The 16,962-nt window shown below is 39.6% G+C and overlaps 1 protein-coding gene across 1 annotated transcript in view; it reads right to left on the reverse strand.

Moving 5' to 3' along the window:
* Positions 1-16,676, reverse strand: part of CD5L (CD5 molecule like) — a 40,096-nt gene extending 23,420 nt beyond the window's left edge. The window contains exon 1 of the mRNA XM_064477881.1: positions 16,655-16,676. Coding sequence (XP_064333951.1) covers positions 16,655-16,661 — 7 coding nt within the window. The 5' untranslated portion in view covers positions 16,662-16,676. The remainder of the gene's footprint in view (positions 1-16,654) is intronic.
* Positions 16,677-16,962: the final 286 nt, after the last annotated feature.

Genomic DNA, 16,962 nt, shown 5'->3' on the forward strand with positions numbered 1-16,962 from the left:
ACAAATGCCAGACACTGTCCTAAAATGTCCTATATGAATTAACTCATGGAAACCTCACAACATTTCCCTGATGTAGGCAATTTCATTGTGCTGTGATAAGCGAAGTTGGTGTAGTGACTAACAGACCTGAATTAGACGAAGGAATTTCAAACCTCCCAAGAACCAAAGGGAAGATTCTCCCACCTATTCAGGACGTTGGAGCTGGAAGGAAACTTAGAAACCAACCGGTCCAGGGGCTTTATGCCACTATCTGAAGAAGAACCAGGTTCAACTTTGTAAGAAACAAAGTGCTGTTCATATTTTGGAGGTGGGAAAAGAAAGAAGAGAATAGGGGAGATTTTTGAGTCAGAGAGCCCTTCCAATATGTGACTGTTTCACTTCTTTGAAGGGAACCATATCGTGGCTTGTAGCCTATAAACTATCCAGGAAGGACTCTTATTCAGGCTCTTTCTCTTCAAACAGAAATTTAAGGCCAGAGAGGTTGCAATGACTTGGCAAGGTCACACAATGCATCAGTGGCAGAGTTGCCTCTAAAGACCCGAATCCTGATTCCTTCTAGCACATTGTGGTACTTTTCCCTAAACCCTGTTACACAACACACAATTGTAGGTGAGTCTTCCCAGATTTGCATTAATTGCCCAGTGTAATGACCTGATTCTAATATGCAGGGGGCATATTCTGGGTCAGAGCATTGGTGTAGACTTGTGGGACAGTGACCACAAATGCCCACAGTTGACTATTTTCTCTGTATATATTACAGCCTTGATTTCACACTGCCTCTTTTAAGGACATTTTAAGTATTAACAGCTACTGTGTTGACATACTACTTTACTGTATGATCTTGAATAAGTTAAATAATCTCTTTGGACCTTAGTTTTCTCATTAAAAAAAATACAAATAGTACAACAAGCAAAACTCTGCTAAGGTCTGTTCACTTCTCTCCATCAGTCAGATCTCTCACATGGATGACTCGCACGGGGTTCACAGGATATAATTCAAACACTCTTTACTCCCACGGATTCTAGGAAAATAAGATCCTGAGAGTGGAATCCTCTCCATAGTTCCACTCAATCTCAATACACGGTTCAAAACAAAACAAAAAACTCTCAGTAAACTAGAAATGAAAGAAAATTTCCTTAAGCTGATAAGGATAATTATGAAGAAACTATAGTTAACATAATAATATCAGAAAAGAGTCAAAGAAGTGTACTCTCAACACCCGCGTTCTACATTGCACCATCTCTCCGAGCCAGTGCACTGTAACAAGACAAAAAGCATGCAAATCGGAAAAATAAGTAAATAAAACTATTGTCATTTTTAAACAACACAATTATGTACATAGCAAACCTATGTGATCAACAAAAGAAAAACTACTAGAAATAATAATTTAACAAGAGTAGAGGATTCAAGGTCAAAATACAAAGTCAATTGCCTTTCGGGTGGGAGGGGATAAATTTGGGTGTTTGAGATTTACAAATGTTAGCCACTATATATAAAAATAGATTTTTAAAAAATTTCTTTTGTATGGCACAGGAAACTATGTTCAATATCTTGCAATAACCTTTAATGGAAAAAGTATGAAAATTAATATATGTATGTATACGCATGACTGGGACATTGTGCTGTACACCAGAGACTGACACATTGCAATTGACTGTACTTCAACTAAAAAAAACAACTATTGCTAAAAAATGCTAACTACCAAAAAAAAAAAAAACCCAACAAAGTCAACTGCCTTTCAATATACTAGGAACAAAAAAATAGAAAATAAAATTTCAAATAATACCATTTATAATAACATCAAAATACATCAAATATCTCGTAAATGATCTAATGAAATATGTACAAAACCTCTACCTGAAAGCTACAAAGCATCACTAAGAGAAATTAAAGACTTACATAAATGGAGAATGAGACCATGGAGGATAGATTTAACACTGTTAAGATGTCTACTCTCCCTAAATAAATAGAAACTTGTTATGTGTCACAATCCTAAACATAAAACACAATCTGTCTAGCTTCTGAAAAAAAATACAGGAAAATATTTTTGTGACCCAAAGTCTTCTTAGAGATTTCTTAGGGTAAAAAAAGCCCTTAGTCATTAAAAATATTCCATAGATTGAACTCTATCAAACTTAATTTTTTGCTTGTAAAAAGACACAAGAAAAAATAGACAAGGCATGATAGGAGAAAAAAAAAATGTTGTACCTAGACTCTATGAAGAATTTGTACAAAAAAATAAAAGATGAGCAATCTAATTAAAACTGGGCAAAACCTTTGAGGATGCATTGACAAAAGCAGATATACAAATGGTTAACACACACATGAAAATGTGCTTAAGACCATTCATTTGTCATCAGGGAAACTAAGGCCACAATAAAATACACAATGAAATACTTACCAGAATGGCTATAATTTTTAAAAACTGGTAACATTAAATTTTGGTAAGAATGTGGAGCAACTGGAACACACATACGCTGCTGGTGACAGTATAAATTGGTATAATCACTTTGAAGGACTGTTCAGCAGTTTCTAAATTTAAGCACACATCTGCCTTTTATCCTTAGCAATTACAGTCTTAGATATTCATCCCATATCCCATAAAAATATATGTTCTCCAAAAGACTTACACAAGAATATTTATAATGACCTATTCATAATAGCCAAAAGCTGAAAACAATCCAAATGCTTGTCAACAAGAAGATGAATAAATAAATTACAATACATTCATATAACAGTGAAATATTCAGCAATTTTTTTAAAAAAACACAAAGTACTGAAACATGCAAAAAGCATGCATTATCCTGAAAAATATTATGTCAATTAAAAAAAAAACAGAACAAAAGAGAAGATAAGGTATGGTTCTACTTACGTAGTATCCAACATCAGGCAAAACTAATCTATGATCGTAAATCAGAAAGAGATGCTTCAGGGTGGGGATTGTACACTGATCAGAAACAGGTATAAGGCAACTTCTTGGAGTGATGGATATGCTCTATACTGAAGGGAGGTGGATACCTATACAGATATGACTGTCAAAATACATCAAACTGAACATTTGAGATCTGTTCATTTTATTGCTCACTAGTAAGACTTTAACATAAAGATGTTTTTATAGGTTCTCATCATTAAAACAGAACTGCACTGATGCATAAATAAGTGTCACAAATTATAAGGTTAAAAATCAAATACATATAAATTTAGTATATGGCAATGATGTCATATTAAATGTGGGAAAGATGGGTTACTCAATTAATCAGACTGGGAACTCTAGTGAAGACCTGAAAAGAATAAAATTGGGGCCACATCTTATAATTTACACCAGAAGAACTTCAAATAGATCTTAAATTCAAATATAAAAAAATCGTAAAATTGCTAAAGGAAATTTTAAAAGCATTCTTTTATAATCTGTATGTGAAAAAGACAATTCTAGCTAAGATGCAAAACTCTAAAGGCACAACATGCTCTTTTAAATTTTTGTGGGTCAAACAACACCATAAACAAAACAAAAAGATGATGAACAGGAAAAAATTCTATTTAATACCATCAGGCCTAATTTCTCTAAATTGTAAAAGTTCTTAGAAATCAGTAAGAAAAAGAGCAATTATCCTATCTAAAAATGAGCAGAGGATGTTTTGTTAGTTTTGGTTTCATAACAAATAAAGTCAAAATCTGAGTTACCTTCAAACACAAATATTTATTTTCTTGCTCAGTGTGTGAGGGTCTTCTGGGCTTGACTACAGGAAGAGATCAACTTGGCTCAAAGATGCAGACTGCATTTAGGTCTGCTTGGTTTTAAAGTGTCTCCCCTTAAATTGTATATTAGGAGCAAGGGGGAAATGTAACTATAGAGAGAAGAAATGAGAGAGCATTCTGACTGAATGTAAAAATTAACATCATCCATGAGCAGCAGATGGACATCACAAACCTTGTGGGATCCTGAGCATCACTTATGTAATTTTCTGGCTGCGAATTAATGTAAAACATCAGACAGATCCAAAATGAGCAATTTTTTTTTTAAAAGCAAGTGAACAACAATTTCTTTAAAGTGCCAATAATTTGAAAAAAAAAAAAAGTTGTAGAAATGCTCCAGATTGAAGGAGACTACTCAGATATAACATTTAAATGACTGTAAACTGTGACCCCCCACTGAATCTTAGAGAGAAGAATGTTATAAAATACATTATTGGGTCAATGAAAAAAATTATAGTATAAAATTATAGTGCCAATACTATCGTCTTTTTATTCCATGTCTAATCTTTTTTCAAGAAGAGATAGCATATTTCTGTTGAGAAAAGAGAAGTGAATACTCTAAAAAAAAAAAAAAGACTGCTACACTAACAACATGGAAGGAACAAAGTTTGTCAGTACTCAGAGGATCTGTAGACCCTTAAGAAGAGACATCAAAACAGAAACAGTTCTCTTGGTCCCAGAGATTTAAAAAAAAAAAAATCACCGTTTCTTGGCAAAGGATTGGAGTTTAACATCACGTTTGACAGTACGGTATTCCCAAGACTAAGTAGGAAGCACACAGGAGTAAATTGTGCCTGTGACGTGTTATGGAAGTCTTAGATCACCGTTAGCAGAGTATCTTCTGTGATGAGAGAGCGTAATGCAATGATGCCCAGTAACCCCTGGGACACTTCCCAATCTGGGACCAGTTCCTCAAATAGCCTCTCTTGCTTTCTTCCCCTGGGCCCTGTATTTATTCTTACGTTACCAGAATAGGGAATTTTTCACATGGCAACGTGTCTTGCATAGAGACCAGCTCGCAGCATGAATGCAGTGGCCTTCCTTTGGTGTACAGTATTTTGAAGCATTAGTAGTAGATGTGATTTTTTGCTTTTAAGGAGTACAGAAAATAACTTGATGGAAACACTTGCTCAAAACTTTAAAAAAAAAAAAAAAAAAAAAAGATAGGATCAGGGATGTCCAGGGAACCAAATTTAGGGCATGGAAGAGCTAATTAAGGCTAATTAACATTAGAAAGGAAGCTGGGATCTCCTGGCTGGTACTTATCTGAGGAGTCACCCTGTAAGCTGCTTGCTTTGCTGTCACTTTTGATTTCCCATTTTTAAAAGAAACATGAATAAAAGTGGATTCAGCAAGATTAAATTAGTTAAATATTTAATAAAAGGCAAGAAAGAAAGCTAATCATCTTAGCAAAAAAAGTTATGAATCATAGTCAACAAAACTATTTCCAAAAGTATCTTGAGCAAGGTCGTATGACTATTAAGTGCCTGAATTAGAATTGTAACTAAGTCTGCCTGCCTCCGAAGCTCATACTCTTAGCCTCTGCACTATAATGCCTCTTCATAAGGACAGTTCCAGGAAAGTCCAGAAAGGCGCAGGTTGATGTTCACTGGGGAGGGCACACAAGGACATAAAGATGGCCAGGGCCTGTTTTCTGCCAGCAGGATGTGGACAGTCGGGCAGGATGCACACAGAGCAGCCAGGTTTGCAGGGTTTCCTCCCTGTGGACTCCACTCTTTTGACTGCTATCACCCGTCCTCTTCTCTCTTAGATTTCTCATTTCAGGGGTTTGAAAAAATGAGAGCCCATTATGGGTTTGTCGTGTCCTGAGGGAGGCCACAGCCCACCTTAATGATGCTCTGCAGTCAGAGGAGTCATAGCACAACCATCTATTTTCTTGAACTGATCTCCTGGGTGACCAATTAAATAAACCAAATGACCAGATGGTTGAGGGAAAATTTGTCTAATAGAATTGTTGTTTTACATTGAAAGTTATAAGGGAATTTTACTGTTTGCGAACGTCATTGAGGAGAACATCACAGTCACCATACTTATAAAAGCAATTTATCTGATTTGTGATGACTTCAGTGTACGAGAAGATTTGTTAGACTGACAACTTGCTAGGAAAAATATATATATAATATAGTACATTAAATTTATAAATGCAGTGAGAATGCCTAGGAAATCTAATTAACTAAGCTATAAAAATCCTCCCTAAAAATACTTGTGCATAAAATTACATTGTTAAGTGTTGTTTTTTTGGTTTCTCTGGATTTTTTTTTTTTATGTTGTTTGGCTTTTTTGTGGTAGTTGTTACTCATTACACTGAAACTATCTAACCACGAGAAGCTACTAAGTATTTTACGTGTCTTCGGGCCACTGTCAATAAATTCCAAAATTCACACTGACACTCTCCTTGGATGATATCAATCAGCCCAACGGAGCAGTGCAAACAAGGAATTTTTCACAAAAAGCAAGGATGAGGAAAATGCTGAAAACTTAAGACTTTACTTTTTGTCTCGGAGACATTATTGTAATTTTCTTAAGGAAGCTTTTAAAATCTAATTGGGCCTCTTAGGGTCCCTTCACCTTTATAGTTCAACCCCATCTTTGACACTATCATGTTCTTACTGGGCTCTCATGGCTTCTCTCTGCCACCTTCAGGGCTGGTTTTCTCTGGCTCAGCCCAGATTTGTCTGCCAAAATTTGTTTTAGAAAATTTTACATTTTGGAAATTTGTAACAGTCCTGATAGACAATGCATTAACAGGACTATCTGGCTGCTATTGTATGAATATCTGACTGTATTGTGCCTCTAGGTGAGTGAGGAAGACGGTGTTCACCTTTTTCTTCACGGGTGCCACCAGGTGTCGCTCTTCTCCAAAACTAAGATCAAAGCTAGGGGACACTTAGCTTCCCAAATCCCTGGATGTCCGTGCCACCTACAGGGGGCATTGCAGAATCTCACTTAGTCTCCAGTATTTCGTTACCTCCCAAGTTGGCCGACCTGTAAACTTCAGGAGCGTGCTTTTACCACAACTCAGTGTCTTTCTCTGTCACCTCCCCTCTCTCTCATTTATGGTAGCACATGGCCTCTCATTGTGGTTCCAATATTGTTAAATGGTGCACACAACAGCCATTCAGTCCCCAGGCTGGTCTCACATGGTGGAGAAAGGCAAAGGGCTACCCAAAACCTTTCTCCTTCTAGAGAAGACTCTCATTTATTAGGGAATCTAGTGCCATGGAAGTTGGGTTAAAAAGCAAAGTCTGACTGGTAGGAGGAGTTACTTAAACTTCATATGAAAGAACTCACAGAACACCATCATTCTGGTTCTCCGTCTAATACACTCAGGTCCATACTGCATTATTTCCTCAATGGGCATTATTAAGATACCACAATTTTCTTTACAATATCCTTTTAAAATTTGAGGGTGTATTTTGTAGACCATTGTCACTTGATGGGGACATATTTCTGCTTATTTATAGGCCAAAGACTGTAGTAGCCATGGTAAAGTTTGTCTCTTTCCTAACTATATTTAAAAAGAAATTTCATCACACAACACAAAGTCAACATTTCCTCAATACCTTTTTTTCTGTGTCTTTCTCCCTCAAAATTGCACTCAGCGTAACAGCTATTACTTCCAAAACTATTCGGAAATCTCTTCCAACACTCCGTTTTCCCGAGCTCTCCACTTTTATCTCCCCTTCTCCCACCTCTAACCTCCCTCTCTCTTTTGTTCAGAATTTGTTTCCACTGTGTTCTTTCTCTGGAAATCAATTACTCCTCTCAGCCTCTTGCCGGTTCCTGGCACCTCAGTTAGGCCTGGACATTGAGCAAAACAAGCAATGAGTTCTACTTAGAAAGAGCAACAGGAGAAAGGGCATGCATATTTTTATTTCAGGATCTTCCTAGGCACAGTGCAGTTAAATTAGCAAAAATAAACATAAAGGATACACTGCCGTGACAGTAGATTGTTTGGAAGCAAGTATATTGCTAGCGGCACTGGAAAACGGTAGTTTTTCAGCAAAATAATTTCACAGTATGTGAAAGGATCTGTTCAAATTCTTTCTGATTCAGTAATTCCATTTCAGAAACATGGCCCCAAGAGGAAAATAAATGTCAAAATGTACAAAGATGTCTGAAGCCGTGCTCCGTGAAGTGAGGCAACAGAGGGTGTCGTAAATACTGTATTTGGCTCAGAGTCAAAATCATAATAGAAGCTGCAGATACGGGGTGCAGCCCCAGAGTCTGAAGAAAAATAAGGTACTCTCATGCTATGAAATGCAGGCAAACAAGATTCAACATATAATAGAAGGAATACGCCGTGGCTCAGTCTAAAAGAATCATTTGTCGATTTGTGCTGATAAGATTTGGTAGGTCCCGATTCCCAAGAAGGAACATAAAACATAACAAGGTGGCAGTCAGCGAGCTGCACTATTGGAAACCATAATATCAGACAGTAAGTGAAATGTCAGGACAGACTGTCAGTGATTCTCAGTCATCTTTCCTCCCTCATACTTCTGATGGGTAGCGTGTGCTCCAGTCAGGCACAGAAGCTCACTAGAACTGGAAAAGTTTTTCTCAGTTAGCTGGCTGAGGCAAGGACATGCAAAGATGGGTAGTAGGTGGAAGGTTAAAAGACGGCAAAGATGAGAGCAAACTAGTCTAGTCTCCTTGAGCTTCTAAGACCTGTGCAGTCAGAAAAACCCACTTTCTCTCCAGATTCTGACATCTAGGTACTGATATGTGCCCCCGGGGGACATCACTACCACCCTGCTTCAGCACTTGGAGAGTCACTGCCTTACACCAGGATCAGAGTTTAAGCATCCGTATACGTGTGTCTCCAGTACAAGCTGCAGCGAAGAAACACCCTTCTCAGCCAATACAAGACAAGGTTAGAAAAAGTACTTCCAGGCAATGCTTCCCAAAGCATTTCATAGCATGATATCTGGAGGGCGATTTGGTATAAACTGGAGGGATCTGAAGGCTCAGGAGAGCCCTCTGCAGCAGGAATTGAGCAGTCCAGGGTTTCCAGCAACCTCAGGCACCACCCCGGTCAGCCAAGGGCTTAGAGGACCGGCAGCTCACCGGGAGTGCTGCGTCACATGTAACCAGCGCTAGGAAAGTCTACTAGAGGAGAAGGGATGAAGATCTGCCACAGCTGACTTATCCTAAGCCCCTTACTTTGCTCCTATGTCCTTCAAACCTTCTAGTGGCTGGGTGACACACCCCAACACAGGATGCAAAAGGAGCAGGTAAATTCTCCATCCATCACTCTCACGGACCCCTCAGTGGCAAGATGTTTCATTGCAGCCTCTCCAGGGAAGCCTTGCCAGCCAAGTGGCTGTGCCTGTTTCGTGACCCTTGCTGCCTCTCTTCATGGCTTTTTGTCATCAAGACCAGCAGGACAATGCACCACTTCACGATCTCCCAATCTCTGCTTGTCGTGTGCCCTTCTTCCTAGCCCTGTCAACCTGCATTTTCACTGTCCAAATAGAGTGTCAACAATCCAGTCCTTGCTGTGGGTTCTGATTTCCAGAAAACTCGGGCTACAACAGCCATCACATTCTGTCCCATATTTTCTCTCATTTTACCTACTTTGAGTTGGATTTTTGTCACTTGCAACCAAGAACCTTGACTACGGTAAACCCAATACAAATGTTTACACCATTAGATTTGTTCATATCACCCTATAATGTTTCTTTGATCACTTTATCTCAATTTTTAATCTTTCTTCCTGAATTGGACTCTAAGCATAATGGGAATAAGGATTATATATTTTCTGTGTATTACTAAAGAGTCAGCATCCACCACAGAATTCAGCATAAAGTAGGCAATCAATAAACATTCAAATTTTTAATGACCAAATGAATTAATTAACTCTAGCTTTCAGTTACCTTGGTACTAACCTAAACTAGTTCAACCAAGTGTCCTGAATCCTGAATGATACATTCAATACATAAAACTTTTAAAAAATGATCCTTTGTTTGTTTGTTTCTTTGAGGGGGGAGTAGATTTATTTATTTTTCTTCGAAGAGGTACTGGGGATTGAATCAGGACCTCTCGCATGCTAAGCATGTGCTTTACCACTTGAACTACACCCTCCCTGCCTCTTAAAAATTATCTTTGAGTTTATAAATGTGTCTTCTATGAGTCTGGCCAATGAGAATTAATTAAGCTGTATGTGTTCAGCTCTGATACGAATAAATTTGAGCTACTAAGTCTAAAACATACACAAATAGTCTTTAGTAGTTACCAGCTCTGAGATTTGGGGTATGTCACTGAAACTCTCTGATCTTTTCATTTACCAGATGATAAGAGTGTTTTCCTCTGCCCATAGGCAGTTTTGAGGACCCAATATTTCAGGTATTGTTTTTTCATTTTGGGAGGGAGGAAGGGAGTTTCGTTTATTTACTTATTTATTTCTTTAATGGAGGGACTGGGGATTGAACCCAGGGGATCCTGCATGCCAAGCACCTGCTCTCCCACTGAGCTGTACCCTCCCTCTGAGGACCCAATACTTCAAATGGTGTGACGCGCTGGGTGTATGTTGTGTTTGCCGTGAGTATGACTACAAAGGACAGCCGCCACGAAAGGAAATTCCAGCCTGAAAGAATGGTCCATGACTCTCTAACTCAACAATGAGAAAAGCAGTTGTGTAATAATGTTGAAAATTATTTTCCATGTTGCTTATGACTTTCTATCATTCAGAAAAATTTTAACCGTTTTTTGTCTTACCGTCTACTGCTTGATGTGGTGTTAGGGTGGGAGCGGGGAAGGTGATGCATTTCTTATCATCACCCAGGAGCACACTAAAGTATTTTTCTCTAATAAAAGAGCCATTACCTTCCTAAGATACATTTTACTTCCAATCTCTAATTTAAGTGATGTAAGCTGATACCGGTTTTTAAATAGTAATTTCTTCACAGGCATGTAGTAGAATCAGACTCCAATGCTGCTTTATAACCTCTTATGTTTTGCTTAGTTGTATGCCATATACATCTCTACATCAAAAACGTTTTACTTCATGCATAACAACACACTATTTCATTTTTTGAATGTATAATAATTAAACCAATTTCCTAAAATTGAACAGTTTCATTATTTTCAGTATAATACCTCAACAATGAACATTCTTTTGTAAGCACTTTTGCTTGATATATTTGGGATATTCTGGTGGGGAGGACTGAATGCAGGACATAGAGCTGTTTAGATTTTTTAAGTTAGGAATTTGCAAATATAGAGACATTGTATTTATTTTTTAAATTTTTTAATGGAGCTACTGGGGATTGAACCCAAGACCTGGTGCATGCTAAGCATGTGCTCTACCACTGAGCTATTTCCACCCTGAGACACTGTGTTTAGCATCGAGTCTTTAATCACAATTTTTCCATGAAGGAAAAACAATGATAATTGCATATTAAGAAATATCTCACTGAGAAATGGTACAGCTCATCCCTGGAAATCCCATCCTCCCAGTTACTAATGTTTCTCTTAACCCATAGTTTCTGTCTCTAGATGACAGTTTTGGAAATTTATCAGTCCTGACCCACCAACCACCCTGGCTCCCAGATCATCATGGCTACTTTCTGTTCCAGTGAAGAGGGAAGAAGTGGAGGGGCTGCAGGGCCCTGGGCTCCCCCCTTCCACACACAGCCTGTCTCAGAAATCAGCAGTGTCCTTCTCCCTTCTGGGAAGCTACAGCAGCTTTATTCAGAAACACAGAGGTCATGAGCTAGTTCTGTACCCAGACATTTGCTTCCTGGGGGTAGAGGAAAGGAAGTGGTTTCAGCAGTGTCCCCTGACATCTGTGGATCTCCCATCTGATCTGTTTGGCATATGCTCCCCTATTCTGTGCCAGCAATTCCTGTGCACTGTCCTTTCTTCTCCTTTCTAGGCACAGAACATTTCCCACGTAGAAAGATAAAAGCAGAGACACCCTGCATAAGGCCATCTGAAGTAACACATGGTGTTTGCCCTAAGTTGAGGTGTAATCTCTTTCCAAGTCAGGGAAGTGAGGATACAAGACTAAACTCTCATACACTGACGTTATCCATTCTTTCCCCTGGCACTGAACATCTGCATGCAGTGGGCGCTGAACATCTGCATGCAGTGGGCACTATTAGACATGGACGACGTAACAGGAAACAGAAAAGTCTTTGCCCTTGTGGAGCTTCTATTCCAGTGAGAAGAGAAAATGTAGACAAATAAAGTAGATAGCATTTCATATATTGATAAAGTCTATTTTTAAAAGAAGGTAAAGGAGAGGGAGGAGAGATGTGCTATTCTGTGAGTTGATCAGGCAGGGCTTCACTGTAAGATGGTGTGGGGGCAGACATGTGAGAAAATGAAAGGATGGACCATCTGGTTACCTAGGGGGGATATTCTAAGCAGAAGGAACAGCCGGTGCAAAGGCCCTGAGACAAGAGTACGTTGAGCATCTTCAGGGAATGGCAAGAAGGCTGCTATGACTAAAGTTGAGAGCATGAGGGGAAAGCATTAGGAGATGAGGTCAGAAATGTGTACCCAGAGAGCCAGATGATGTCGTTAGGATCTAATAGGACACTGAAAACCTTTGGACGCTCTCTAATATAAGATGGAAAATCACTGGAGGAGTTTTAAGAGAAAACTAACAATCTTTCTGAATCCATGTTCAACTGTTGAGTGTAGGTTTCAGGAGCATAATGAACATGTAATTATACAACTGTTTGTTCTATTGAGCAATCTGACGATATGAATCAAGAGCCTTAAAATGGTCAAGGCCAACTATTAATAAGGAAATAGAATAAAAGACCCCTTTTATGAATAGAAAAAGTAATGATAACATACCTAGGAATAAGCCAAGCAAAATCACAATGCAAACCTTATTCTTAGAGTCTCAATATTGTACATACGTTCATTATTTACATATTTATTTTTCCTATATCATTTATGTAGTTGTTTATTAATTACTTATGTGGTGGGGAGGGATAAAGCTCAGTGGTAGAGCACATGCTTAGCATGCATGAGGTCCTGGGTTCAATCCCCTGTACCGCCATTAAAAATAATAATAATAAAAATAAAGAACTAGAGGAGAGGGTAAAGCTCAGGGGCAGAGCGCATGCTTAACATGCACAAGGTCCTAGGCTCAATCCTCAGTACTGCCATTAAAATAAATGAATAAATAAATGTCATTATCTGTCCCCCCCCCCAAAAAAGAAAAAAATTTTAAAAATTAAAAAAAATTAAAACTAAAGTACTAAAGATTATTTAAAAATTACTTCTATGTCTATAATGTAATTCCAATAAAAATGAAAAAAACATTTTGTCTTTTGTACTAGACAAGCTCATTTTAGTATTCATATGGGTGGAATTTCTTTGTTCCCTCCCTTCTCCCACACATTCAACAAGGCAGGCCTGGAGTCTGTGCCCTCAGATGCTGCCCTCTCCAGCCTCCTCATTCCCACTGACCCCACACAGAAGCCAGTCAACAGAGAAAGGCCTGCACCTGGGAGCCGAGACAAGCTCTGACTCACTTCAACTCTTATGCACACATCTGTATTCCAGGGGTAGACTGACGCAGGGCAAAGGAGTTGTAAAGTCATAAAGCTCTACAGCCTAGGCTGAAAAGAGCTACCATTTGGAATTTGGATCTGAAATTGTGTTGGAGAGGTAATCAAGAGGACGTGGCCACCAGCTGACTGGAGACCTTGACCTGGGCAATCAGAAACCCTTCACGTCCTCCCATGTTTGACGTGTGTGTTCTCCCCACTGTCCCCGCAGTGGGAGCTGTTTTCAAGGACATGATCATGGGAGATCAATATGTTGTTGAGACCATCTGGACAGCATACAGGACTGAGCCCAGTTAAGGTGTCCATACAAACTTACAAGATTTGGTGGGAGGGTGCAGAGATCTACACATCTTGTAGACGAGATTCATAAGTAAGTTCTCGTGCTGGTTGAAACTGCTGTCTACCAATCTGGACTGATCTGTCTCTTTCTTCCATCTCTCCTTGCTCTCCATATATCAGGGCCAGTGCGTAAACCAACTGGTGAGCCAGGCAGGAGACCAAAGTAACGGGCCTTGGGAAAGAGACATCCATGTGGGAAATCCTGAGTTGGCCGTCGACCTCTCTGTGCGGAGGGGTGGCTCCTATGTCAGATGTGTGTGGACTGCCGCATGAGTACAGGGATGCCCTGAAAATGCCGGCTGCCTTCATGCATTTGTTTGAGAAACTATATGTGCTGCGCTGTGGCAAAGAAGAGAAATGGAGGGCTGCTGCAGGGGGCCAGCCTCTACTCTGCGTGGTTAAGCAGACCACCAGTGCCCAGCTAGAGGCTGAACCTGAGCTGGAAAGTTGGAACAGGGAAAGTGGGTGGGAAGGGATACATTTGGGAGTTTGAGATTTACAAATGTTAACCACTATATATAAAAATAGATTAAAAACAAATTTCTTCTGTATAGCACGGAGAATTGTATTTAATATATTGTAATAACCTTTAATGAAAAAGAATATGAAAACAAACACATGTATATATATGCATGACTGGGACATGATGCTGTACACCAGAAATTGACATATTAGAACTGACTATACTTCAATAAAAAATAAAATAAAATTAGTTGGAAGAAGGACTGAAGTTACAGCAGGATATGCAGTGGTCCACTTCTGTGTTGCCTCATGGCCGGCAGACAAGGTGAAGAAGCAGGAAAATAAGTCAGAGACCTTAGCACGCTGTTTTATGCAGCTATGAGGGCATAAGCTGCCACAGATTAAGGCCCGAGTGCCTGTGACAAAGCCTGATTAGGATGCTAAGAGGTAAGATCCCTGGGGAAGTGAGCAGAACAAAGGAGAGGACGTTATCATGAGTGACGATGAAAAAGGACAGAGCTCCCCACACTATCTGACCCTGAATGCAAAGGAAATTTTTAAATGACAGTTACTCTAAACTTCAGATAATAGAAAAATATACCCCCAAAACACCTAGGAAAAAACCTGCATTCTTTCTCTCTCCCTTGAAGTTGTAAATCTTACCATGTCTTTAAAATATAAACACTCCAGGAGATAACTAAAACACACTGCCCACGGAGACAGAGGGGAAAAAAAAAAAGAAACAGAGGATTTTTTAAATACAGACCGTTATAGACGCTCCCTGCCCAAAGTCTAATCCACAGCCTCCATAATAAGGTTATTGGTCAAAGGCAAATACAAGTCTTAAAAGTCTTCCCCAAAAATATTAACAAAAAGGTTTTGCCGTGTAAATGGGTACCTGATTTATGGCTAAAGTTTTTGCATAAAAGCTGTGGACTCTGTGTTTAAGTTTCTCTGTATGTTTATGTGTATCTATGGATATAGTTTATGCATATTGGTGTTTTTCTACCTCTGAAGGGTATTGCCAAAATTATTTTGTAAAAGAGCTCTATTTAATTGGCTTAAGGAAAAAAAAATAAGGCTTCATATCAATAATGTACTTATGCAAAACTGAAACTTTATTTTCTTTTATCTGCTAAAAGGACAGTTTTCTTAGATTATCAGGCTGTTCTTGATAAGATCGTGAAAGATTCTTCACTGCCTTTTTCTGTAATCTGCCTAGAACACAAAGATTCTGTGTTTTACCAAAATAATTTCCCTTGCTTCAAGTTGTCTTTATCAGATCTTTGATCACTTAAGAAAACTCTGTCTTCTCTGTTAAAAGAGCTAGTTTTTTTCTTTCTTCCTTACAACCATGTAACTCCCTGTATTTGCCTCTGAAGTCTTTAATTGTCACTTTGATCAAATGGATAACTATTATTTCACAGTAACCTAAGATCCTTTAATCGTGTTTAATATCAATATCCTTTGGATATTTTTGACAAACTTCCTCAAAATCCAGTTCTAAGTGAAGTCTTACACCAACTTTGGAATCTTCTAGAGAGCCCCTGGAATGCCTCAAAAAACGTGTTCTCTCTACATATAAAAGAGCGATATTAGACCAGACAGAATTGTTTGATACTTTACATAGGAAGTATCAAATAAAAAGTGATGCTGAACTTTCTTTAGGTTATTCCATATAAATTTATTTTATTAACATAAAAGCGCTTCATCTTCAAGGAGATTTGCGGGGAAAACTCTGACAAATACAGGTGTCTGATAACTAAGATCAACTTGCCTTCGTGTGGGAAGGATAACAGTGGACCTTTCAAACGCTTCCCCAGGGTTACCTGCACAGCCCTACAATATGTCATGGGATGGTAACCGGAGATCTCTTTTCTCCCTGACATCAGTAAAATGGGCCCATTACATTAATGATAGAATGTTAATGTGTGAGACTAGCCTCTGCGGCAGGAGACTGCAGGCTTTGCTGACATATCTGCAAGAGAGAGGCTACTGTAAGCAGTGAACCTGAAAAGAATTCAATGCCCAGGCACTGCCATGAAGTTTGGGGGAGTTGTTAGGTCAAGTAAGACGGCCACTGTCCCAGAAAACTGTATTTAATTAAAGATGCAAGCCAATCCAGCCCCAAGAACGTAAAGGGATGCAAACCTCTGCAGGGCACTGGGGGATGTGGAAGGCACAGTGCCTCTGGGTCCCTTACACTGCCTGGTAAAGAGAAGGCACACCGGGGCCTGGGGATCCGAGCAGCAAGCTGCCGTTGACAATGGAGCAGAAGCCAGTGAGACTGCTCCCTCGGGCCAAGCCCTGCACCATCTGTGGTGGAGCACCCCAATCCCGTGGGACAGGAGTGCAGGAGCAGACTTTGAGAGGTGGTGAGAAGGGTCTTTGGACCTATGGGGCCAATGCCCAGTCTTAGGAGCATCAAAAGGCCTGTGGCTCATTCAGGGAGATGGGCTCAGCTTTGGAAACGAAAGGATCCAGGATTTGGAGTCAAATATACAGAGTTTGAGGCCACCCCACCCTGCCTCCCCTGACCCACCACTTACCAGCCATACAAGCAGCAAACTTCTCTGAAGCTCACTACCTCTGTCCAAAAAGCTGCATAGTCCCCGGCCCAGCTTCCTTGCAGAGTTGGACTCTAAACTGCTCTTCTGAGCCAACTCTTCAACTGTGCCTCCATTTGGGGCAAAACCCAGCTCCCAAAGAAGCCAAGCTTGGTGAAATTCTCCCTCCATAATGACACCGTGGCCCCAGCCCTGGCTTTTCCAGACTTTTTCAGAGCTGCCTGGGGATCCCGGACTGTCTCCTTGGGCTGGTGTAGCAGGTCCTGAGACAAAACAAGTAAGGAATTAAT

Source organism: Camelus dromedarius, chromosome 23 (assembly GCF_036321535.1).
Source record: "Camelus dromedarius isolate mCamDro1 chromosome 23, mCamDro1.pat, whole genome shotgun sequence".
NCBI classification, from domain to species: domain Eukaryota; kingdom Metazoa; phylum Chordata; class Mammalia; order Artiodactyla; family Camelidae; genus Camelus; species Camelus dromedarius.